This window comes from Manacus vitellinus, unplaced genomic scaffold, assembly GCF_001715985.3.
Source record: "Manacus vitellinus isolate BGI_N305 unplaced genomic scaffold, ASM171598v3 scaffold_28_pilon, whole genome shotgun sequence".
NCBI classification, from domain to species: Eukaryota; Metazoa; Chordata; class Aves; order Passeriformes; family Pipridae; genus Manacus; species Manacus vitellinus.
This window is the reverse complement of record NW_021940122.1, coordinates 2,672,831-2,696,425: the sequence shown is the minus strand read 5'-3', so window position 1 is coordinate 2,696,425 and position 23,595 is coordinate 2,672,831. Positions and strand designations below refer to the sequence as shown.

At 38.8% G+C, this 23,595-nt stretch overlaps 2 protein-coding genes across 6 annotated transcripts in view; both read left to right on the top strand.

Annotated features, from left to right (window-relative positions):
- The window catches only part of FILIP1L (filamin A interacting protein 1 like), a 198,390-nt gene extending 178,157 nt beyond the window's left edge, over positions 1-20,233 (top strand). The window contains exons 8-12 of one of the 3 annotated variants that reach the window (XR_003915878.1): positions 7,115-7,299; positions 8,556-10,035; positions 12,347-12,477; positions 13,123-13,316; positions 20,122-20,233. Coding sequence is in view for 2 of the 3 variants with exons in the window: in XM_029960683.1 (XP_029816543.1) it covers positions 7,115-7,299; positions 8,556-8,646 (276 nt within the window). In the remaining variant the exon portion in view is untranslated. Of the gene's footprint in view, positions 1-7,114; positions 7,300-8,555; positions 10,354-12,346; positions 12,478-13,122; positions 13,317-20,121 lie in introns of those variants that run through there. The other 2 variants (XM_029960683.1, XM_018074609.3) reach the window with 2 other exon arrangements.
- Positions 13,674-23,595, top strand: part of TBC1D23 (TBC1 domain family member 23) — a 35,426-nt gene continuing 25,504 nt past the window's right edge. For all 3 annotated transcript variants that reach the window (XR_003915879.1, XM_018074610.2, XM_018074611.2), the window contains exons 1-4: positions 13,674-13,806; positions 20,122-20,233; positions 20,466-20,571; positions 22,217-22,421. Coding sequence is in view for 2 of the 3 variants with exons in the window: in XM_018074610.2 (XP_017930099.1) it covers positions 13,769-13,806; positions 20,122-20,233; positions 20,466-20,571; positions 22,217-22,421 (461 nt within the window). In the remaining variant the exon portion in view is untranslated. The remainder of the gene's footprint in view (positions 13,807-20,121; positions 20,234-20,465; positions 20,572-22,216; positions 22,422-23,595) is intronic.

Sequence of the window (23,595 nt, the reverse complement as noted above, 5' to 3'; positions counted from 1 at the left end):
AAGCAGAGGGTTCTTTTTCCTTCTCCATGCAAAACGCATTAGAGTCCAATCTGGTTACCCGTATAAACTTTTTCAACATATATATTCACTGACGTGGGAAAAACATATTCAGAGCTTTTGAACAGTTGATATGAAGACATTTTCACATTAAAAGCTGTGAGTGGGTGCGAGCACAATTCCAAACATCTCTAAAAACTGCATAACTTAGCAATACCAAAACACAAATATCTCTACCTGCCCACAATCTGTACAAAAAGATACTCATTGTCAAGAATCTTACTCAATAAATGGGAGTGCAGCTTTAAACCAAGTGAAGTGATGATCCCACACAATTGTATGATGTCTAAAAGCACTGACAGCTAAGCACCTGCAGAAGCATTTAAGTGCCGGCACTACCCTCTGCAGGACAGAATTACTATTGCAGCGTGTTTAGGACTCAGTAAAACGGCCACACACCACTTCTGCTCCCAGGGACCCCCCGGTGCCCTAACGAGGTGCCCGAGACCCCTCCAATTTTCAAGAGGCAAAGGGAAGACAACTCACAGCAAACAACTGTTCATTTCAGAGAACCACCAGCTCCAGGATGATGCTGGTAAACCAGCCCCAGGTAAATCCTTGTCCTAGGGGAGCTGACCCACAACATAACCTTACCTCTCCCTGCATACATTTCCCACTGTAGACATGTCCCAAGGAAAGCAAGGCACATAAAAGAATTTTAGTAACCGGGAACACAACTTCTGCCTCCAATCCCGCTTCTTTTCCCCACCACCAGTAAGTACATTTAAACTTGGCATTCAGAAAATAAGAGTGCAGTGACACATTTGAGTACATTAGTGCAAATTGTGTCACATATACAGAAATAACTTCTAATATTAATACAGATTTTTCTGTCAGATGTGTCATATTATTGAAATCAAGAGTGCTGTAATAGACCAAATATCAGCAGAAGAGAAGACACAGAAAACTGAGGTTAAAAGGGACCTCAGGACATTTTCCAGCCTGTTCCTTTAGTATAACTTGACTTAAGCCCTTCCAAACAAAAACCTGGCTCGTATGGTTCTAAAAAACTTCTGCAATGACAATTTCACAGTTACCCTGGGAATCTGCAACAGGGCTGAAATACCTTTGCCATTAAGAAGCTTGCTAATTCCTAAAGTAAATTGATGTTGCTGAAATTGTAATGCAGTATTTGCTTTCCTATCCCCCCACTGGACTTTGAAAACTATTTTCTCTGCAACAGACCTTCACATATTAGAAGACAATTATCATGTCTTTTCTCAGTTTTGTTTTCTCCAGATTAAACAAACCCAACTGCTCTCCCACTTAATGGCTCAAGTACTACAACTATACAAGATCACTAATAATTTGCCCTCTGCTGAGCTGTTTATTATGTGACAATGCAGTGAGCCAAGGCAGACAACCCTCTGGCAAAGGTCCTACCAATTGCAGAAAGTGTAAGGATTATACTGCTCCTGCTTGCACATCTCAGTATAGTCACACACACGAGTGGGTTACACAAAATGAAATGCAGAGCAACTGAGACTTCTCCCTTTGGACTCCTAGAAGACAAATTACAGGACCTAGTGAAAGACAAATACAGAAAAGGAAATATCTGAATGCCCTGTGCAGTTGAGGATGCCTAACTGGAAATTTCAGCCAAAGCTATTGGGTTTGGAGACCAAAGGGAATATTCGTGTTTATCACTTAATCTTAGCTCATTCTCACTTGCAGACCTGTCTTATGTTCTGACTGCATTCAACCATCCAGAAACAAGCTTCAGTCTGGCAAGAGGCATGTTTGTACACACACAGATATGTGGTCTTCAGTGTAAAGGATCTTCAGCACCACCCTCTGGCCACTATCACTAAAGCTGAAAACTACACTCTTGCTCAAATTTCTTAAACTAAAGCAGTGAGAAAGAACCTTATCTAAAGCTATTTCTCCTTGATCAAACTATACAATGACTGTAGAAAGGCAAATAAGAAAACTTACAGCAGAAGTACTACATGCTCCCCCCTATTTAAATGAATAAAGTTCAAACAGGAAGCAAAGCTTTCAGAAGGAAAAAGAAAAAGATTAGTACCAAAAGAAGAACCACTTTAACAGCACAGAAACAGAAATATTTTCTCTCCCTGACACTCCCACAGACGCTTGCCTTAGTCCACTTCCCAGAAAGCAATCACTGTATTGTGTTACAATATCTGATGGCCCATATAAATAAAATAAGCCACCTCTGTGCCCGTGGGGGAGGGAAAAAGGTGTGTATGGAATATATATATCCTGGTATTTCAAAGAATGCTTTCTCAGTTGGTTTCCTGAAATTAAGAAGGGCTATTTTCACATTAATGTGTGAGAAGGTCCCAATTGTCACCTGTGCAGTATCTGTCCCCACTCCCGAAGTGCCTGCTTCACCTTGAGACAACAAACACATCCTCTGTGTATGAGTTCTCATTCTAACACCCTTTATTCTGCCAATTCCTATTACAGGTGATTGATGTCTACTTCAGAAGTTAATTGAAAAATTAAGTTAAAAGATCCTTATGAAAATGCAGCTTTCTTGCTTGTCTTGAAAATTAGATTTAACTGCTTATTTCTACAACTGCAAGCACTGTGGACAAAAACTTTGCTATTTTCCAAGTCTACTGCCTTAAACTAAGATGGTGCTGTTATATTTACAGACAGGCATACCACATAATCTTATAATTTAAAAAACTGGGATGGTTTAATGTCTTTGGGGTTAATTGTCTTTGCTATTACAGCAATTATTTACTGATGCTTACTTAACTGTGTTTAGATGCATTAAGTAAAAGAAAACTGCACAACTCCGGTCGCTCCCAGGTAACATTTTGTTTCTAGGGATGTTTCAAGAGCATTAATGCAAACAAGGCATTTCCAGAACATGAACGGCAACTCAGCTTGTTTTTTGAAGGATAAACATATCTTATTTCCTCTTCTATTCCTTGGAATGATAGCAGACATAAAAAGTGGCCTACATATGGGAACTCAAGGAGCAATAACTAAACAGCAATGAGGAACACAGAGCCAGAAAATTCAGAATATAAGGAGAGTCCAAAAAAAATAGGGAGACTAAAACCCATTCCTCTTGAAGGAGAAAATAAATTGGTAGAAAGGGTGCATACACTCGAAGAGATTCTTGGTATGCACACGGATTTCCCATACCTAGATAAGAATTAAAAATCAAATTGAAAAAGCCCACCAAAATCTACCTATAGGGTTTTTTTAGTCATTCAGGTCTGTCCAAAAAACAAACCAGACATCCTAAGGTACAAGCATGCCACAGCCAATGTATCTGCTTATGTGCCTCTATACTAACTAGTAGGGAAGGAACTAGGAGGACTGCACAAGCAGTTTCAGTACACGTACAACTAAACCAATGCAGAATTTTATATACAGTTACTTCCAAGTGCTTTCCAGACTCCTTGTGCAAACTATAGGCCAGGGTATTTTCACACCTGACTTCCCACTGATTTAATAAAACCTTAGAGCCTGAATACCATTTAGATGCACAAAAACTGTAAGAATCTGGACCTACAAATATCTTCTTGAAGTACTAACACAGTTGTTCAATCAAATACAGACAGAATACTCCAACCACTTTTAATCTTATGCAATCTCTGAACTGGAACACTTGTCGGAAAAAAACCCCAAAACCAAACAACCAAACACAATTCTTTCTTGGAGATACAATCACACTTTAGTACACAAGACTCTACATAGATATTTTTATCTATTCATCTCAATATACACAGAAAATTATGGTTAATCTAATTCTTTTTGTAGTTGGGACACAGACACGTTTTCTGTCATCTAATTACATCAGACAGTAGCCTGCTAGTAATAGCCCCCCCAAACATTTTATTCTCAGTTCTGTGCCTCATCTACCAGGCCACATCACACAGTCAGAGGTAAACTCTTCCAACTCAGTACTCAAGGGAAGCCATATGGCAGTAACATAATTATCCCCTCCAACATCAACCCCTTCTTTCTTAACACGTTTCCTTTGGTAACTGAAGCAAAATGCTTTTTGGTTTGGGGGTGCATACTAACGATACGAATGTTAACATTCAAGACTATCATGAAAATGCATGTTAATTTTTTTTATTCAGCATTTAACGACAAGTTTCAGTCCAGTTTAAGTGAAAATGCCGTGGTGCGGTGCAAAAGGAAAACTTCGCTGCCACCTAGCGGTAAAAATCTTTAAGAATACGGCAAAGAAAAAGGCACCTCCTTTTTTCCTATTCACTTTCAAAGCCAAACTCTTTCCTTTCTCAATACACTAAAAAAGAAAAAAAAAAAAAAGAAAAAAAACTTGAAACTTTCCGATTTTAAAATAAAAATATGAAAGACGTTTTACTCAGACTCAGACTACATATCTCATCTTTGGTAGTGACCAGCAGTAACTGCTTACAAACTTTAAGACAGAGTACTAAACCCAGCCTCTAGCAGCCTACAACTTAGCGTCATCCACAGCTGAAATCCACATCACATCTGTGTTTAGCAGTCCTCGATGGATGCCACAAAGCAGTCTAAACTCTCTCCAAACCAATTTATATCATCACTCAAAAATTGTTCCAAAGAGTTTCACAGCTCATTAACAAGGGAAAATACTTTCCACATACCTTTAACCTACCTTCAGTGTATGCCCTCTTAGGCATCTGAGAATTTCCCTATTCACCATATGGTTAGATTTCTGCTGTTTATTTTTCTCACCACAATCTATTTCCCAAACTTGCAAAGGCCTAGTGTATGTTATTAATCTTCATGCAGAAGACATTCCATAAGTGTCAGCCTTTGCCACATTTTCTTCATTTTTCCTCTCCATTCAGCTGTTTGGACAGAACTCTGCAAAACATTCACAATGTAGGCATGGTTTGGACTTACACACTAAAAAAATGACAGGTTTGATTTTTTTCTTTTCCTAGTAATTCCTAACTGCCTGCTACTTTTTTAATAATTGCCAGTCACTGAGCAATGAGGACAATTTTGTGACTCCAAGATCTTGTGTTCTGAGTGACAACAGATGTCACTACTGTATGGAACTAGTTTTCCCTATGTATACTATTTTTAATTTGCTAACACTGAACTGATACACATTTTTATTATTATTTTATTATTACTCAATACCATGAACTATCAGCTCTGCTTCTAATAACCTCCCTTTTACACCATATGCAAATGTTATCATTTCAGTGCTGTCTTTCCATGCAGTTTGTGAATATGTTGAATACCAGAGTGTCTCAGGTTTAGATGCTGTCTCCACAATACTAATAAAACTAGGTCTCTGTTCTGCTTTCTATCCTCTTTTACCCATGAGAACTTTCCTTCTTTTTCCACAGTTTCCACACAGACTTTGTTTCAAACTATACTCTTTTGTTAGAGACCACTATCAAGTCTTTTTTTTTTTAATCAAAATGTTACATGGTCACACCTGCAACAGCAAGTTAAAGGCTTTCCTATATCTTTCCCTTAGACATGGGTCAACCCAAACTACAGGAAACTTCTTGAACCTACAAAGCAGCCTAGCTGGATACAAACTACCTATGCCAAATGAACCTTCCTCTGGACCAGCTCTCAAGCTATGCCTCCAAATTTTTCCAGAGACAGATCCACAGTGTGGATTATTCAAACAATCCAATGCTACTGCCAATTTAACAGTTACAGTGCCTGGAAACATTCACAAACACTGCACAAACCCTTGTTCATCATTAGACAATCTGACACCATACACCTATATAACAATATCTAACATACTTGAATATTATCCTCGACAAGAAATGTGGATGTTTTCCCATCACAAAATTAGTAACCATGTGGGTGAACATCTTATTTCTTATTGTCATTTTGATCAGTTCAGCAGTTATACTTCAGAATCTTTTGTGAAGCTTTACTCTAAAGTGGCATCACACTCCTCTGGCATCGCCAACCATTTCAGTGGTGGATTCCACACCACTAATAAGGATTCTGCAATTTTAAATATCATCTCCTTCAGAACTCTTAGAAACAGACACATTGTTCTGGGAGATTGGTACTATTCTATCTTTTTGTTCTCAAACTCCAATTAAACCCAGGTTGATTTTTTTTCTTTACTCACGATCCATTAAGCACAAACGTGATGCGCAAATTTTCACAAATTCCTCCATGAGCACATGCAATGATCTTATGTTGGCTCAGTTTTATCCTTCTGAGAACCCCCATCATATGCAATTAGCTACAGGTAAATGGCAGGCTCTTGAATTGTGATTTTTTTTTTTAAGTAATTCCAGGCAGACCTTTATGGCCACTAGGAAGTTGTTTCCCAAACCTTGTTTTGATCTAGCTCATTCTTATTCATACTTAATCTACCAGAGTTTTGACACTGTTTTCTACTGTTCTAATTTGAACACCATTTCAATTTCATGTTTTTAAAAAAAATCTTCATTGAAATTCTTTTACCCTGAGCTCGACTGAAAAAGGTATATAAGAAGGCTTATGGTACAAAAAGCTTTTCTATGAGTAGTGTGTGTTTAATCCTGGTTTCAGATAATGGTACCTTTTAAACAAGCTTCTTGCCTTGACAGTTCTTCACCCCTTTTAAGCACACATATTAACTTTTTTTTTCTTGTATATTTATCTCTTTGCAATTAAATAGGACTATGATGGATTCTGGAGGGAGAGTTCTCTTACAAATACATTAATTTTGTGTACACTGGTCACTGTCAAAGAATGATCTCGTTCAACAGTATGAGCTAGGTATTGTCTGCTACTCAGGACTGAATCAAGACTTGCTTCTGCATGTGGAAGTTCTCTGATTATTCACGCAGAGAAGTCACACAGTTCATAGCCTTTGCACTGCATCACTCACTCAGCTCCTGGGGCTGATGCTCTAGTCAGAGGACTGCCAGGAAACCCTTCTTATTTATAGTCTGGATTTCAATCCATTCAGATTCTTTGATATTCAGCAATCAAGTAGGTAAGTTAAACACAAAGCTTCACTCTCATTACCAACAAGATCAAGGAAGTTCAGACAAACAGTTCTAAGAGCAATGCCGGATTTACAAAGTGGAAAAGACATCAACAAGCTAATGCATTTCTTGTTTTCTCGGTTTATTTCAAGATCACCAACGCCTTCCGTCGGTCAGCTCCAACTCGGATCCCCAAACCAAAGCCTACCAGCACAACCAAAGCACCTGCCAAAATTCCTGCTGGGCACCTCAACAAACCACTCCAAGACAGCGCTGCTGGAAAGATACACATTATAAGGACTGTGTCTAAAACCTGCCTTCAAAGTGGAGGGAAAAGGTAAATGATTTTCTATGATCTATGACATTAAAATAGATTTAAGCAACCTGAATCTCAATAGCAGTTGTTTCCACTGGGGAAAAATCTGGAACTATCCACATGGTCAGCATATCTATGGCCACCAATCACAGGACATCAGGAGACAGTCAAATTCTTAGGAGCCAAAGGTAACTAACTCCATGTCTGCAGAGACCAAGCTATGCCCCCTTCTTTCTGGTGCAATTTCAGATTTTGGCTCTCACAGTACAGAAGCACAGGAGACACAAATAAGTTTCTACTATAAATTCCATTTTGACAAGTTCCATAAATAAAAATAGTAAGTTTGGCTCAGTAGATTTATAAAAATGAGGTCAATCACTTCAAGAGGGGTTGCAGGAGGTGTTGTTTTGTTTTCAAAGTTGGTCTAATCAAGAAGTGTTTCAGTATGGATATCTTGTGTTCGGTAGTAAAGACAGAATGAAGAGAGGGATGGAGAAATCTGCTCTCATATAACACACTGAACTTAGAGAAATGCAGAGCTCCTTGTTGTGCCAAGCATCACTTTAAAAGCATGATTTGAAGATCAACAATTCTCTCGTTAATGATTTAACTAGCGTGATTATCTCCACTCGAATTCATGCAGATGTTATATTAGGGAAGCAGATGCAAGACTCAAGATGGATATTGTTTGCATTAGCTATATAAACTTTCACCATCTGGACTACAGTAATCAGATTTTGGCTCACTTAAACAGTATTTTGGAGCTGATCAAAATTAGTATCACGCTTAACAGAAAGTTGTGACTTACACAGAAGTGCAGTTTTGCTCTTGTGTTCCTTCACAATCCTGACCTTCCTTTCAACTGCTCACATTCAAGTAAAATATGTAACTGCGTTCCTAGTGAAGGAGTTTATTTAAAAACTCTTTGCACAATCAGTTCTGGTTCATCCATGAGAGAATCTGCCTTTTTGCTTTTAAAAGACTTAAAGTTCACTCAAAGTTTCCTTTCAGTCAATGCACTCAAAAAAAAAAAATCAAAACTTTAGGAGAGACTCCATGGCCATTGTTTTCAATTTTCAGAAACGTAGAAATTGCTGCTCTGACAAGAAAATTTCTCACTGTTCAACAGAAAGTTAAAACTAACAGAATACTATTACTGCAAGGAATGTCTCCATAGGAATTGTGTAATACCAACTAACATGAGTGGCTGATTTAGAATATAAAAATTAATTTATTTCTCTGATATTAATGTCTCCCTCATTCTTCTTCCCTAACAGAGTGCATTCCAACAGTCTAAATGGCTCAACAGATAATTCCTGGGAAAACTCCTTTCACATAGGTGTTTCTTTAAGAACTGCCAAATCCTAACTCCTACATAAAGCAAAAGCTGGTGGTGATCACAATGCCATAGCCAGAACTGCAGTCCTTTTCCTGAAGCAAGGAAAGATTCTGATGCATTCAGTTACCTGACTTTGCCCTTTTATTTCAAATCTAAAAGTTTAACTTAACCACTGAGACAGTACAACACGTTAGCACTGCTGCGTGACCATTTTTGCAAATGTGTAAGAAACCTATGCTTCCCTCAACAGCTTCACAAGTTCTCTAGAAGTACTTAAGAAAAGGAAAAGTTTAGAAAGATCACTCTACTGAAAAATTATTTCAGCTTGTGTTGCACAAGACACACCTGTGTCAAAATGAAGACATTAAAAAATTACTTTTTCATAATAAAAAGAAAAGGTTTCCAATTTTATTCATTAAATCTGCAGCTGTCAAGTTCAAGACTCCATGTCATGTATGTCCAGATCCAAATAGAGCTCACAGAAGCACACCACTAAATATTCTGCAACTTGCAAAATTGAGTGTATATAAATGTGAAGAAACACAGATTTCAAACAGCAGCTGTCAACTTGGCATGCTTACCAGAGAGATCTTCAAATACATGACCAAATTCAATCATAAGGGACAGCAACTCATTGATGAGCCAGAAAAAAAAAAAAGATGCAAACCTCTCCATATACAGGTGCACCAACAGATCTCAGCTCCAGTCAAGCACCAGCGCTCGCTCCCACTGAATGCACGACAAGGAACAGTCTGCTTCTCAGTAGCTGCAAATCACACATTACAAATTGATGCTACCTGGCACCCTTTATAGCCAGTCTACAGAAAGAAAAGAGAACCTGTGGCAAAAGAAATCAATTCCCACAACAGCATCCTTTGCTTTGGAGCCCACAGAACACTGCCAAATCATCCTCCATGGCCCCATATTACATTTCTCCCCTATCTGTACTGCTGCCATACAAGAGTTTCTGTCTTTTGCTCCTCTCTTGTGATGACATGGTTCATTTCTACCTGTGAGGAACACGGCCCACATAGACTCTTACTTAAGGATCTAAAACTGACAAACAGGGATACTACACTTCTACGGGATTAAGGGCGGTAAAGAAAGCATGGAGAACGAAAGAGAAGGAGTGGTAACACAAAAGGAGGAAACTGGAAGAATTTCTGACAAATAGAGGTACATCCCTCTCCCTCAAATTGCTTGAGAGATGTGGCATGCTGGCTACAGGCAAGACACAGACATTTATAGTGCTGTGAGAAGTGCTCTGTTCATGGAGAGAAGAAGAAAAACTTGGTGTCCTTCACCAGTACAAAACAAACTCCTCATTATTCCCTATCCTCTCCCTTATAACTCTGAATGCAATATAAAAATCCTACTAAAGACTGGACAGAGTTGTGACATGATCTGGAAAAAGGGAGGTAAGGAAATCCTACAGTTGCATGACATGGGGCATCTGTAACACTAAAAAACACTGCTAAGTAGAGAATAATCCTTAACCACTCTCTCCACACTTCTCCTCTCAAAGTTAAAGGTTGGATGAAGAAGTTACTGGGAAAGACTCTTTAGTTTGTGTCATGTGATAAGGTAAACAGATGGGTAATCCCTTCAGGGTTTTTTTCTTGGGTCTTGTGGGGGTTTTTTTACATCTATAAACCACCTGCAGCAGGGTAAACTTTCATGTCTCAAAGTGAGAGTAACTACTTTTAACCTTTAATATGGATTCTAAAATAATGATTTCCAATGATGTGGCCAAAAGCAAATTTAGAATTATTTATATATCCATATACTAGGATATACATTTATATGTATATTGTGTTTTCATACTCTAAGTGTATGAAAGATGTTCATACTCGTCTTAAAAGTAGCCTTTTCTAACTACAAGTTTCTAAATACAGGTTGCTAAAATCTAAGACACCTTTGAGGGCTGAGTTATTAGGAAGAATGTTCTGTTGGTCAGAATTTATTCTAGGGTTAATCATAAAGGATTTGGCAAAAGATCAGTGTTTAAAAATTACATTTCAAATTCTCTGCATCTACTGTTGGGGCAGAGATGCTATTTTAGAACAGGTCAAAAAATGAAGTCAAATAGTAAATTTTTTTTTAATGAAACTTGATGTTTCACAGAGATAAAACTAATCAAGTCTGTAAAAGGTGCTCACAAATTTTCTTGTATTGCTGCTTACATTGTATATTGTAACCCCTGATTTCCTCTTTCATGCCAAATGATTTTAATGCATTTTACAGTATCCATAAGATACAGTACAAATTAACCTCTGATTTTACATGTTTTACGTGAAAAATAGCTACACAAAATAAAAGTAACAGATGTTCTTACTTTACTGATGGCTTGTCTCAACTTAATCCAACAACAGGCTCCATAAAAGAACTTGCCAACGAGTTTACAAGGTGGGCTATGGACAGCAGAGTATATGGTTTGCACAACTCTCACCTGTCATCATTACTCATCACACATTCAAAGCATGTTCTTGGAGTAAGGTATATAGAGCTGGATTAGGCACCTCCAGAAGTTATTTCCCACCTGAATTATTTTAGGAGCTCAAAAATGCAATTGCAAAAATCCCAAGGAGTTTTACACAACTGGAAGAGCTGTCATTCACAGTCTCACCCCAAAGTCAGATGGTTTATCCATTATGTCAAAATTTTATCATCAAAGTCCTGCTCTGTATCCAGTTTCTAGAGGAAAGCTGCCAACATTATAATAATCTGTTGATCACCTACCCCAAATGAAACCTGTGGTTGGGAGAATGTGCTGGTAGGTAGACTCTTAAGAAACATTCCTAATGAAGAGCATTTACCATGGGAACTGGAACTCTTTAAGGAACCTGCATCAGACTAAAAATAAAAATGGAATGCCCAGAAGCCTTATTAGGGCTCATGACCCATCTTTATTACATACATACAATTTTTATATTGTTTCCTCTCTAACTATTCTCCAAGTACCTTTTCACAGAAAATAAGCAACAATTATCAAGAATTCAAAGATCTGGAGTCTTCCCAGAGATGCAGATAACTCCCAACAACTCCCAACTTTTACCAATATTGTATTAAAAATAAATTTAAAAACTAATCAATCAAATAGGGCAGTATAAAGCCTAAAGTAATTTTTGCTGCCTAGATCTACCTAAATTTCCATACTAAATCTCAACATTGCAGATAAAGCACTTTACAGCCTGTGGTTGCAAGACACATTGAAAAAAGAGAAGTACAGGAAACAGATATTATAGGCATCAGAACAAAGAGACAAATCAGCCAGAGTACCATACTCCAAAGAGCAAGGGCTGGAGAAAAGCTGTTTAACTCCTGCTCTTTTACAGCAACACATGGCACATGACACACTCCAATGAGCACATGGGTGATGCTTTTCAAGCACCACAGGTATTTTTCCCTCCAAATGCTCTACTGTGGATTAACTGTTTCCAAGGCCTGTAAGTAAGTTCACCTGTTACGGTAACGAACACAGAATACTCTGAGTTGGAAGGGACCCACAAGGAAAATACATTATGCAAAAGTCTTTCATCAGGTAAACGAAAAAATTTTCATTGGAAGAAAATACGGCTTAGGGGGACAGCTGTGAATTCAAAGCAAGAGGTTTTTCCCCTTCACCTGGCCCCACTTTTTAAACCTCGCTTAAATGCATTTTTGTTGAGTGGGTTCCTGTTGCTACCTAAGTACTTATATTTTCCTTTGCCTATCCATCGCCTATCCCAGGTCGGAGGGGCCAGAGATTAGACATCAACCAGCCGCCGAGATTTTGCTCTACAAGCAAACCCGCCATCGGTAGCAAGCAGGGGAAAGCAGACACGGGAGAAACAGCGAGTGAGAGTGGAAAACTTGCAGAAGTAAATTAAAAGCGGAGAAGGGAAAGGCGGGGGGCTGGAGGGAGGGGGGAAATGGAAAGGGAAAAAAAAACAAAACGCAAACGAAAAGGAAGGGGGGCCGGAAGGAGATGGGGGGTGGATCTCAGTAAACTTGCTCCAAGGCCATGGTGAGGAGCGAGCTCAGAGGGGAATACCTGGAATGTCCCACACGGCTCCTCCAGCGTGTCCCCCTGCCGCCACCGCCGGCCGCGCGCCGCCGCGCCTGCGCACTGGCGGGGGCCGGCGGGGGCGGGGACGGCGGGGCTCGGGGAGAGACGGTCCTTGGGCGAGTCTTACGGACTGTTCTCCTAAAATAAACGCGGGCGTTTAAGATGTGAGGGCTTTTGTTTGTTTGTTTGTTTCTTTTGGGGTTTATCTTTTTTTTTTAAAAAAAAAAGTGAATAATGTAGAAGAGGCGAGAAAAAGAGGAAAGGAGTAAAAAAAGTGTTACCCGCTCCCTCACAACGTCCGTGTGATTGCCTCAACCCGGCTCTATACCGTAAAATACCTGCTTTCTTGATTGAGGTGTTTTACGTGAAGAGGTTGCGTGTTACCTGGGAACAGATGGTATTGGCTCTTTGGGAGCCGGAGCCTGCAGGTTAAGCGAGGCTGTGTCTTTTCCCACAGGAGCCGTCCCGCTTAAAGTCTGGGCGTTACCTACTGGAGCACATCCCGAGTCAAGCCGTGGAAGTGAAACGGAGGAGTGTAAGGACTGGAATTTATCATAAGGCGGCACTGTTACTCCGTGTATAAACCGCTCCAATGGTTCTTCTGAACTTCCATCGAGAAATACTGATTGGTTTTCCCCCTTGAGGGTGCAGGTGGGTAAGGAACGTGCGTGGCAGAGCGTTAGCGTTGTCCTGCCCAGGGTTGCTCATGGGCGCTACCAGGTGTTTTTTAGCCCCGGCGAACAGGGTTCTCCGTGTAAATCTCGTGGATTTCGCCCCGAGTACAGCCTGTGGCACATCGCAGACTGTGGGGGAAGGCGCTTAATAATCAAACCTACGTACGGCAGAGCTCTGTGAAAACCGAAAGCGCTCAGATGTTCCTGCCTCGGGCGCTTGAGAGGCTGGCCCCGGCCCGTCCTCCCGCCGCACCGCCCCCCTCCCGTGCCAGGCTTCCGCGCCGTACGGCCGCGCCCTCGCTTCCCGGCAGCACGGGGGAGCGGGGACAGCAGCTGGGAAGGGGACAGGCTTGGGAAGGAGTGGCGTCGGGAGAGGAAAACTCCTCCCGAGCGCGCTTTACGGCCGGGCGGCGGGGCACGTCAACAGCGATGGCGGAAGGGGAAGAGACGCCGCCACCGGGCAGCTGGTGAGTTACGGGGGTGTCGGTGCCTCTCTCCCCCTCCTCTCCTTTTCTCCGCGGCGGGCCGGGGGCAGAGGGGAGAGGGCTGAAATCGTCCCCGCCCGCCGCCTTTCCCCCTCGGGACCCGCCGCTCTCGGTGTGTGAGGGGGTCGCGGTGGGACCCCCGAGCAGACGGCGCCGGCCGGCTCCGGGGTCCAGGGAGAGGAAGGGCCCCGTCCGCACACGGGAGAGACACTGAACAAGGGCCTTGGGCCGTGCCCAGCCCGGGGCGAAGCGGTCGCTCCGGTTTAAAAGGACAGCTTTAATAAGCTGTAGGAACTGCTCCAGGAGTCTGCCTGGAGTAGAGTTGCTTTGTTCAGTTCAGCTTCCCCTTTCGCTGCGTGCCTGCTCTCCAGCACAGGTGACAACTGTAGGTCCCTGCCTTGTTTTCTGAATGATTTTGCTCGCCACCCTCCTTTAGTGCAGCTATTACTTATAATGGATTTTACATTGAACCTCTAGGACAAGAATAGAGACTATTTCTGGAGCGTGTATAGGATCATTTTGATGGTAACATGATGCGATTTTAGTATTTGTTGTATGTGTATTCACTTGAGATTGCTGAGGCTTAAACAAACATTGTGTTTAAACACTGAAGCTATTCTTACTGCACCCAGCATCTCCATTCGTGGCATCTTCACTTGTTTTTGTCTTTGTGCTTCTGCATTGCCTGTGATTTCTCTCTGTGGCTCTGTGCCACTGCTGTTCTTTTGTCCTTTTCACGCACACGCTTCTCAAACAATTACTTTACAGACCTGCTTTTTATGATCACTTCAAATCTGATGTTTTCACTTTTAGGTTTTATTTGATGTGGCGGATTCAAAGTGTCTTGCACACTATGCTTAGCCTTCTTTGTGTGTAGTTATCTTACTGTAAAGGAGCCAGAAGACACATGCAGGTGTAGCTGGAATCTGTTCTTTGTCTAACTTGGTTCTACAAGTACAGCTCTTGGATAAAACAACTTACTGTCATTTACTAGAAATTGAAAATCAATTGGAGTAGTTTTTTAGCCTTTTTTTTTCTTTTAGTTATAGATTCAGACCTAAAGAAGCTCTATAAAGTACTGTGTTGCATAAGCATTATTTCTAAGTACAGACCTGACTATTTAATCACGTAATTACAAAGCTGATGACGGACTCATTGACAGTGCAGTCTTGACACTTTGAAATATAACCCTTGACACTGAATAAGAACCATGTTGAAATATCTCTGAAAAAAATACTTCAAACCTCTTTCATTACTAATGTTGAAAGAATATTGCTGTGTCCCAGATCACAACAATGAGGATAAGGACGCGTGTGGTCTCTAGACATATTTCAAGACACAGCCTACATTGCTGATATTCTCACTGCCAGCTTCAAAACTATGATAAATTTGATATGCTGGTACTACCAGAAAAGACAAACTTGAAGGCATTTGTTAGAAGAGATTTTTTTAAAGTGTTTTTGGGAACAATTCAAGAGGTTTATGCTTAAATGCTACATTAATATTTGAGAATACATCTTGTTACTAGAGCTGTATGCTGTGAATAATATAAAGTTGTAATCCTCATTTAGAAACTTCACATGGCTTTTTGGTTTTGTTATGTTTTTTTTAAATCCAGTTTCAGTGAAATATTTTCTTTTTCATTTATTGATTTAAACTGTTTTGTTGTCTTAATATCTTAGTGCTGTGAACAGTTGTTGCTTTTCTAAGTAGAATATGTATCTTGTGAAAGAGCTATTTGATGTAAATTACTACTTTATTGTATTTTGAAGTATATAGGATTTCAAGTTAAAAAAACAAAAACAAAACGGTACTTGTGTATGTTTGAGCTCTGTTGGGAGAAAAACTGGCAGTGCTGATTCCATATCCTCTTCACTTCCTTAGGAGTGATTAAAAGGCAGATATAATTTTGTGTTCAGAGACTGTGACAGCACCTTGAGTATGTAGAATCTGGATGTGCTTACTAACACAAAATGCCCTTTATGTTTTTCCTGTGTTAACTTGACATGCAGTGCTGATATAAGTGATTTGGAAGGCAGAGGGGGGAAAAATGTAAGAAACTAATTATGATTTAAAGCCCTCAAAATCTGTACTGAGTGCTTGGTGTTTTGTTCAACAAAAACGAGGGCAATTTGCCACTGTACAATACAATTAAAAAAAACCCAAACAACATCGCCACCATGACAGACTTTGAAAGATGAAATTGTCAGTTTTTATTTCAGTATATTAAGGAAGTTTATCAAAAGTTTTGATTTAAAAATGGACAAAACCAACTTTTTTCCTAATGATTAATGCTCAAGCTTCAGGGAGCTTGATGAAGTAGTAATTTTTTATTGTAAGATCTGTACTTTGATAGTTAAGACCTGAACTAACTAAATATGACTGTAACCACAGATAGAATTGTTCCTGTGCATTTAACTTTGCATTGGAATAATCCATTTTACGGGTCCCAAAATGCACTCCAACTGTTTAAGACAACGGGATGACAAATCGGGTTCACATATACCTTTTCCATGCTCAGAATCTGGCTTATTAGTGCTTGAAGCCATGATATTTCTTCTGAAAGCACACAAACAAAAAAATTCCTTTCCAGTCCAGCAGGAAACTGACGGACTTGAGGAAAAAAAATAGAAGTAAAAATGTCAGAGAATTGTTTTTCTCCAAAATTCCGTTGGGGAAAAAAAAGAAGATTCAAGGGTGTTCTGAATACAATGGACATTTTGAAGTAAATGTGAGGGATTGATTTTTGTTTGTTTGCTTTCAATAGAGAACAAGCACTCATTAATTTCAAAGTAATATAGCTTTTGCTGAAGCTTTTTCCCAGTAGTCAGGAAAATCGTAAATTAAAAGTAGAAACCAGAGTGAACAGATTTTAAAAAGCATAAAACTGATGGTAGCATTCTTAATACTATATGTAGTTTATTGGTCACTTCCTATTATCTTTTCCCTGATGTTCACATCCCCACATTTTTAATCCCTCTATTAGGATTTATAAGTATTGCCGAGAACCTCAGTCACAATATAAATAGTACCTAAAAAAACCCAAGAAGTGGGTTAATCTGAATTCCCAACAGTTGATCAATTTTCCATGCCTTCAGTTTTCTCTCCTGTCTTAAGTGTTTTAGTTAAAAAAAGCCCTGTTACTATTTGTGAACGTAGTTAGCTATTGATTGTGATATGTCACCAGACTGGCAGGAATTTCAGAGATCCTTCTGCAAGTATGGAAATTTGCTCCAGATATACTAATAGGAGCATTGTGCATTGTGACATTTAGAACAGTATGTCATGTGGGAATTAACCTTTCAGGCCATGGCTTGGAATAGGCCAGAATTCTACACATCTAACCAAGATTTTGAATAGCATCTAGAAATAGGCAGTGAAGCCATGGTGGAGCAGAAAGTACAGATGTTCAGATCTGGGGGAATTTGCCAATAAGGAGAAGTGCTGCATTCTTTTTAAAGTAAGTTTAATAATTGTCCCTGTGAATAGAAGACTTCCTAGCTGGATCCTCACTCAGGAAAGATAAGGATCCAGATTGCAAGCAGTTTACTGGAGTATTTACAGAACAACACTGACTGAAATAAGGTAAACCACAGCCGGTGGACACGTGTTAAAGTACCGAAATCACTTTCATACTTAGTACTTTGCAAGTTAGTCTGAAGAAAATATTAATTAAAAAAGAATGTCCTCAGTCTTTGAAAATTCCTTACTTCCAGGCTGTGAGCAATCTTGGGAGTTGATGGAGGAAAAGAGTAGCTAATTGAGTCACAATAGAACAATGCATTTTTTTTCCCCTGCTGTTTTTTCATTTAACTCCATGTTGATAATGCATCACATCTCTTCTTGTGGCAGATGGACATGTTTTTTAAGGTGAAGTAGTAAAACTAGCATTTGCCTGTCATCCTTATGGTGTACAAAGTGGGGGTGACAGTACTTGGAAGAAGTTTTTGCAAATGGTAATATATTATCAAGCAGCAGAAGCACACATTTGCAGATAACATGTTGAAGTTGATATTTACACATGCACAGCTTTCTAAGCTATGAATATGGGCTACTAGTAACTGGTAGAATTAGGACTTGTGGGTCTGTGAAACATTCTTTGCTGGGTGATTTTATAGTTAGTGTAGATGTGCTTTTAAGTGTTTTCCTTGGGTGACATAGAAACCAAGTTTAAGTATTGCAGTTTAAGACCTTTCTAGCTGAAGCGGAATTTGCATGCAGCTGTTACATTCATTTCCACATGCATACCTGTTTAATACTTGGACAGTACTTGTAGCAACTAGTTGTATTTTGTGTGCTGTAATTCAAGGCCTGTTGCTCTCCAGTCTGTCGTATCTACTGTTCACAGAAATGTGCAATATGTCTAAGAGCCGATGTGTAACTTCTGTTAAAGTTAGATCATTGTAGAGTTCATGAACTTCTGCTGAGGGCTAGGATGTCTCTTTGTGTAAATGTCCTAGAAATACTTGATTTTTTTATTTGGGGTTAACTGATTAATTAGTTTAACTTTTCTAGTGTCAGTCATTACATATACAGTTGGACAACAGGATAGGTGATGGAAGTACAAGTGTACTTGGATATTCCCCTTCCTCTCCATTTCTGTCTCGGGAAGGGGGTCATCAACCCATGCAACCTGGAGTCCTACAAGAGTGCCTTGGGATTTTTTTTTTTTTTTTAAATACTAAAAATGTGAGAAAATAAGGCAAGTCAGTCTCTTTGTAAACTGTGCTTTCTTTCATCAAAAGTTGCAAAATTACTTGAAGGAAGCAGACAGTTAGTTGTGCCCCAGTGTATATTTGAAATGTGATTTAAAGTGCTACCAAAAAATACTCACAAAGAAGCTGGGTGATACAATGCAAGGAAAATGTTTACTCTTCAAACTTGTAAATACTTCGAGAAGTCTATGAGTAAGTCTAGCTTGTTGTTTATTGCTAAGTGTCTGCATACATTCTTACAGGTGTGAGATTTTAATCTGTTTATCCAAAAGGGTGATATTTAGAAAATCAGAAGTATGCGTTTTAAGTTTTCAGGAGACCAAACTTGTGAACCTTTATATCAAGAAGTCAGTTGTGGATAAATGCAAATTAAACAAGTAGACAAGAGTTCAACAGCTGACATTCTTTTTCTGTGGGTATTTGAATGGACTGCATAGTATGTAAGGTGGAGTAACTGAGAATTACACTGATAACACTTTAACATCTGTTACTCCATGTGTGTATAAATAGATGTGTTATTCACAAGGAATGCATCTTCACACTTGAATATCTGTCCTGGATAAAGTTGTGTTGTATGTTTTTCTCTGGCTGTAAACCTCCTGGCTGTGTGTTCAAGTTGTCAGGTATATGAAGGAAAGCCTTTCCTAAGGCATGTGTCAGAGCTAGAAGAGTTAAGAGGATGTAGAAAGGGAGAATTTTTGCCTATGGGACCTATGTGTCACTGCCATTGCTGTTTTTCCAGTGAACCTGGTGTTTTGCCACTGCTCTGCTACATGATATTGAAATTCCTGAAATCATCAGATGTGGTTCTCTCATTATTGACAGCATGGAAAATTGAAACAGTCTGCAGAAGCTATCAGAGAGATTGTAAAGTAATAATTTCTGAATGCATACCTTCTTATCTGTAATACTTGAGAACTTTTGTTGTCTTACTATGGCAACTGTCATTACTCTTCGACTGTCTTGTGTATTTTGCTACTCTCTACACTATAATTAATATTTTTATCTGTTTTAGTTCAGTCTTGTACGTATGTCCACACTTAGAATACTGGAACTTGATAGTTAAATAAATCTGAGTTTGACTAAAAGCTCCTTTCCCATTTCAGGGAAAGATGAGGTTAAAAACTGACTGTTCTAAACCTTTGAAACAAGTGTTCTGTTTTCTAGGTCATCTAATACTTTATTTAAAAATAACTCCACCATCTAATGTAGGTGTAATGTTTGCTTTGTGCGTGTGTGAAAATATGCTGAAATGGAAAGTTGCTGAAAGTTGTAAACTGCAACTAAATTTGCATTTCTCTGATACATCTTGCAACATTTGTCACTTAAAGAAAACGAAAAAGCAAACTTTTTCTTCTTGTATGTAAATTGAATGGAATTAGAAGTTGAACAAGCAGCCTTAAAAAAAAAAGGAATAAATAACACTTTGCAAGTATTTATTTTTAGTAATTGCCAAGTTGTCTTATGTCTTTACATATGTGTGGGATTTGCCTGACAGTAGCCTTCAGTCTAAATCTATTTAATAATAAACATTGAAAAAAATTGTGTAATTGATTTTTAACATTACGTATCATTATTTTAGGATAAAGGATCTTGCAGACGCTCTAGAAGAAGGAGGCTGTGATCTTGAAACTGTGAGAAACATCATTCAAGGAAGGCAATTACCTGCTGATCTGAGGGCCAAAGTCTGGAAGGTGAATATGAGCTTAAATTAAGAAGCAGGAAATACTTGAAGTTGTGTTTCATTTGAGCCAAGTGAGTTAATTACCAATCATCTCTGCAGAGTTGTACTACTGGAATTTTAATATGCATGTATGTTGATTCAGTTTTAGAATAGTTCTATTTAGTTAAATTACTGGGTTCAGTAATTGGGTAACTACAAAAAGACACTAAAATGTTTAGAGGGCTTTCTGTTTTTGTTTTCAGATTGCACTTAATGTTGTAGGAAAGGGAGACAGCCTTGCATCCTGGGATGGCTCCTTAGACCTACCTGAACAGACTATAATTCATAAGGATTGCCAAGAGCTAATTGGTAAGTTCAAGTGCATTTAGATCACCTGTGTGAAAGTTTCTGCATTCTCAGTTGTCTTAAGACTTTGTTGTTTGAATTAAATAACCTGAATGATGTTTACGTTTTGGAGGAAGCTTTGAGGAGGAAGATGAGACAGCAGAAAGAAATCAGTAAGAAATTGTAAGAGAACAGTAGTATCTTACCTGTACTCTGACCTTGGCATGGGTGATATCATGGAAGTTTAAACTATTAGCTTGATAGTTTGCATGGTCAGAAACCTTCATGAGTTGAAAAAATCATCATTGCTTTCCAAGCTCCATCTTTTAAAGCACACACTCTTTGTATAGTGTCCTTCAGGTTTTTAATTGTGTAGTGACTGGTTCTTAATCTGAAAAACTGGTGTAGCAGCAAAATGCATATAACTTTTAAGGGAAGAAATTTATTACACATTTTGGAGTTCAAAGGCTATTTTACAGAAAAATATTTTTTAATAGTGTTTCCATAGAAAATGAAAGGTTGTGTTTGTGAAAGCAAGATGCTGCCAGGACATAGGCAATAATACTCCAGTGTGTCTGTAAGGAGCTGCCACAGCATACGTTTGGCAGCTCGTCACAAAAATGGCCAAATCCCTGACACCATGAAACAGCATTAATGTCAGTGATCAGCTGATGCAGTCAGTGCCAACTCATCATAAATTAGGATACTTCTTAATGACATCCATAAAAGAATCTTCTATTGTATAACCTGTCATACTTTTATTTGTTCTTGCATAGTTGAAAGTTAAGGCAGAGAACAGAGATGCTGCAGTTCCACACTTTATAGCGGGCTTATTTTCCTTCTCTCTCTGTCCTGTAAAGGAAAGGAATGAGAGTGGAATTTCCACTGTGTTATTTAATCACAGGATCTTTTCACAGTGGTAACAAAACTTCCCAATTAGTACTCATTATTTTCCTGAGGGGTAGAGGAAAGGAATTCCCAAATATTGACTGGCTTTGATGAGAAACTATTAAAGACTTCTGTAATAAAAAATATCATTAACAGTAATGAGACTCACAGGCTTCTTGTAACTGAGGAAGAAAGATGTTTGCTGGAAATTTAATGCCACTGTATTAATGTAGTGTGTAGGTATCTCTTTCCTCCATCCTGGACATAAAAAAATGTGATTTATAAGTCTGTAAACCTAGCTGATCTCAGACTTCTGATTTGGATAAATCTACATATCAGTCGACTTTTGAGGAATTAAAGGTGTGCATTGTGGGTTGATCTGTGTTGAAATTCAAATGAATTTGTTGTAGAGTTGAGCATGAGTTGTGTTCTGAGCACATAAAATAGGAATAGAAGAGGGGAATTCTATGCATTAAAAGAATCTACATCTTTGTTTCATATAGATCCTGGAAAACCCAAACTTCTTTCATCCTGTTGTTGTGGTATTTAAATGATATTTAAATTCCTTATCCTACTGGGGTTATAAAATCACTTGTATTTTGATACCTTTTTGGATACCTTTCTGTAAGCATTTAATCCAAACTGCCAGTCTTTTGTTTGTCTGTTTTTATTGCTTTTTTCCCCTGAGCAGTCCTTATTGGTGCAATTGTGCTATGAAATAATCTCATTCACTTTCTTCAAAAAGCCATTAATACAGCTTATATTTCTGTGCCTCTTTCAGACCAGCTGTCAGTGCCAGAAGAGGAGAAGTCAGTATTAATTTTGGATATTGAGTCTGTTATTACGTTTTACTGTAAATCCCGCAATGTTAAATACAGTTCTTGCCTCGGCTGGATACACCTCCTCAAACCCCTGGTGCACCTTCATTTGCCCCGCAGTGATTTGTACAACTGTTTTTATGCTATCATGAATAAATTCATCCCAAGGTAAGGCTCTTTCTTTTGTCACTGTGCTACTTTTATTGGCACCGGGAGTAGTTTCTGAAAGGATGTGCACGTTGGTTTTGGTTAAAGTAGCAAAGTGGTCAGATGCCATCATGTGTTAATAAACTGAAGCATCTTTTGGTACCCGTTGGCCTGAAATCCAGGAGGTGGTTGAGTTGGTTTAAGATGTAAAAAATTAGCATGTGACTGACGTAGGCTCGATGTGCCTTTTAATGAACAACTGCCATAAAACGCAATATCAAAAATACTTATTTATGAATTAGTTCACATATGTTATGGGAAAGTGTTTTTCCCATTTTTGGTATCTAAAATACTTCTATCTCTCCATAACCAGTAATTCATAAGCACTAATTAAGTCTCAAAATCTCTTTAGAAGTAATTGATATTTTCCCTATAATCTGCTGAGTTGTGACTGTAATGACTTTTTTTAAGTTGCTAGATATTTTTATTTGTAATAAAAAATATTAAGTGGGAGTTTTTCATGCTTTTATGTTGGTGATCTCCTTAAAACAAGTTTTTATTTCTGTTAGAGTAACACCATGACACTCCAGCAAGGCTGTAGTGTCTTCTGATTAAGGCCTTGTGAAATAAATGTATGGATAGTCTGTAATTAAAGATCTTAGTCTGGTTCCCTGGAGAGGAGACTCCAGCCCAGCTGATGGATATGTGCCATAATATGAGAAGTGCACATTTGCTGTTGTGGCAGGAGGCATTTACCAGTCCTGTCACTTGACTCAGGTTGTGTCCAGGTCTCATCTGAGGTGCTGTTGGGCTCTGGGCGGTCACAGTGGCGTTATGGTCACCTAACTCAGGGGCTTTCAGACTATCTGCTGCTTGAGTTTCTCTGTAGAAATCTAGGTGGTGTTTCCTCTGTTTCCTCTGTTTCCTCTGACCTTTTCTCTTCAATGAGAGAATTTGAAAGACATAAAAAGGCAACTTATAGGAGACCTGCAAACCTCTGCTTGGGTCAGTTTGGTCTTCGTTTGACGTTTGACTGCTGGACCATGATTACTATTTGATGAAAGTGATGGTTTTAACTTCTTGCTATTTTTGATTTTTTAAATCATATACTTTTTACTCATATTTTTCTAACTGTAATAAAATATTTATTGGGAATTTAATCTAACAAAATATTGAATTACTTATATTTTTTAAT